This window comes from Rhincodon typus, chromosome 4 (assembly GCF_021869965.1).
Source record: "Rhincodon typus isolate 14 chromosome 4, sRhiTyp1.1, whole genome shotgun sequence".
NCBI lineage: Eukaryota > Metazoa > Chordata > Chondrichthyes > Orectolobiformes > Rhincodontidae > Rhincodon > Rhincodon typus.
Window position 1 is genome coordinate 35769865 of NC_063335.1, and position 2635 is coordinate 35772499.

Below are 2635 nucleotides of genomic sequence, written 5' to 3' on the forward strand. Positions count from 1 at the left end.
GACCTGTTTGTTTCCTCTCCACCTATCCTCTCCTCTATCCCTCTTCTATCCGCCTCCCACTCTCTCCCTATTTATTTCAAAACCCCCTTCCCCTCCCCCTTTTCTGATGAAGGGTCTAGGCCCGAAACGTCAGCCTCTCTGCTCCTATGATGCTGCTTGGCCTGCTGTGTTCATCCAGCCCTGCACCTTGTTGTCTCCACCTACATGTTGATTGCTTTTGGCTTGCAGAGCAAATATTGGCTTTTTGTTCTTCCCATATAGTTCCATAATACTACTTCACTCCGTCTCTGCAAAACCTCTATCTTTTGGTTCTTCTACTGAGTTCTTTTATTCATTATCCTCCTTTATATTGTTTTATTACTGGGAGGAAACCTTTAGCTATAACTCCCTCTCTAAATCCTTTCATGTTAACGCTTAACCCTGAGTGTAAACAAAAACTTCTGAAAACTCGTCTTCAATCAACTTCCAGTCTCTTTTCCAAATTCCCTCACCATGACTAAGAAGCTTATTTAGTCCTTTATCGTAAAATGAAATTTTTCAAAAAACACCCTATTGTGATAGTCACTGTATTAAAGGTGTTATACACCTATAATTTGTTGCCACCTTAAATAAAGTAATGGTCTACACTGCAGAATGGTAATCAAAATCAACAAACAGTTACACCAAATCTGTTTGCTGTTTCTCATCTAGGTGATTGACTGGGTTTTGGAAAAAACTGATGTGAAGTGAAATTCCAGAAATGGGAAATCCTGCTGAAAGCTTCCTTAATCTGCTGGGATTTAATTGACAAGCTCTTCACGTGAATGCAGCATGAAGTAGCCAAAAATAAAAATGTGTTTAATTGTGTTACATAGCAACTTCAATGATTTTGTTCTTATTCTGAATGGTGAGGTACTTGGAGACTAGTAGAATAATTGAGATTATGCATTTTATTTTTGTATTGAAACTATGTGCATTTCATTCCTAAGACATTTATAATCCAGTTAAAGCTTTGAATCTTAAGTTTTTACTGTTTTTCAATTTTAAAATTAAAACGTGCTGGTTTTTATCTGATCGATTTTTAACCAAGTGTTTTGTGACCAAACAAAAATCCGCCCTATCAGTTCCTGCAGCTATGCCATCTGCATTAAAATCTAGTTTGTTAAGTTGTGTAAAATGACTTTGAAATATTATAAACTTGCAGAAACAAAGAAATACATTTGTTTCACAACAGCAAGCACCCAAATATTAAGTAGTGAATTAACTTAAAATATAGGGCATCTTCTCTGTTCCCTTTTAAATATTGAATTTGCCTTGCTTTGGTATGAAAGTCATAACCGTGGAACAAAAATCCATTCTTTTGATTCTTTACAAAGAATTATAATGTGATCCTGCCTTACTACATCTTATAAAATGGCCTGAGAATATTGTCAGAGTCAAAGAATCAGTGAAGAAACTGATCCTGTGTCCCTTATTATAGCTTTCAGGATAGAAAACGTTCTCTTATGGTTTTCCAAACTAAATGCTGCAGCTTAACATAGGAACCTATACATTTATTTGTACAAAAATTCTGTAGTGTTTATTCTAATGCCGTTTTTATTCTACTCTTTCCCATCATCTTCACTAACTTAAGCATTTTGAAATCTAAATTATTGAGACCCTTTTGAAAAGTGAAAGATGATAACTGCACTATATCAAAACTGATGATTATTGTTTTAAAATATGAAGACACGATTAAAGAAGTAAGGGGGAAAGCAATCTGAGGAACAACCAGAGCATCATCTTCAAGTAGAGAATTCTACAGGCTGTTCTCAATGAACCTCTCTCATTTGGCCTAATACTTAAACCTTGGGAACAGTTGTATTTGTAATGTTAAAGCAGTAATAATATAAAGACCATATCAAACCTTTAGGAACAATCTCATGCAATTTACTCAATAGCCATCACTGAGCTGAACCCATCACATATTGTAGGTGTCTGGACTGAGCCTTTTGAACTTGATCTAAGTTACTCCAAGTTACCTTGCACTTGACTAGATGTGACATTATGTGAACTCAATTGTCGTTATTGGGAAAATAGCTCTGATTTACCCAGATCATTTACTGATTCAGCTTTTGATCTGTGGAGGGCAACTAGTCAAAAATTAGAAACAACTGGTCAAAAGAACATGTATTTCCAAAATGGTGATTTTTGTTTGTTTGATTATGCTGTAAGGTTGTGCACATTTTCTGAAAACTGTTTTAAATCTAGTTACTCAAATTGAACTTGTACGCAAATTAGCTTCCTTTTGTGGGTAACACTTCTGGAAAGAAGCAAATGAACACACAGAAATAAAGTTTATGATCGTCTTTTATTCAGTATTCATTTATATACAATCAATTATCAAGCATATTCTTAAAACTAAAGGGAAAAGCCTCATTTTGTTTATTAAGTAAAAAGTACAGAAAATGAGCAGGACACTTTTTTGTGGTAAATAACACATCAGTTCAAAAAATTCAAATTGCATTTTACATATTAACTGTCTCTCAATTATATTACTGAGAGCTGTGGATGTACAAAATGAGTTTGCAAAGCTGGATCCTTCAGAAAACTTGTAACTTTTTCTTGCTTTTGCTGAATTGCTGAACCTACCAATAAAATTAAAGTTGAGAATTCA

General features: G+C 34.4%; 1 protein-coding gene across 2 annotated transcripts in view; it reads left to right on the forward strand.

Moving 5' to 3' along the window:
• LOC109910432 (MDM2 binding protein) overlaps nucleotides 1-2635 on the forward strand; it is a 66723-nt gene extending 64088 nt beyond the window's left edge. For both annotated transcript variants that reach the window (XM_048595521.1, XM_048595520.1), the window contains exon 22: nucleotides 691-2635. In XM_048595521.1, coding sequence (XP_048451478.1) covers nucleotides 691-729 — 39 coding nt within the window. In that variant the 3' untranslated portion in view covers nucleotides 730-2635. The remainder of the gene's footprint in view (nucleotides 1-690) is intronic.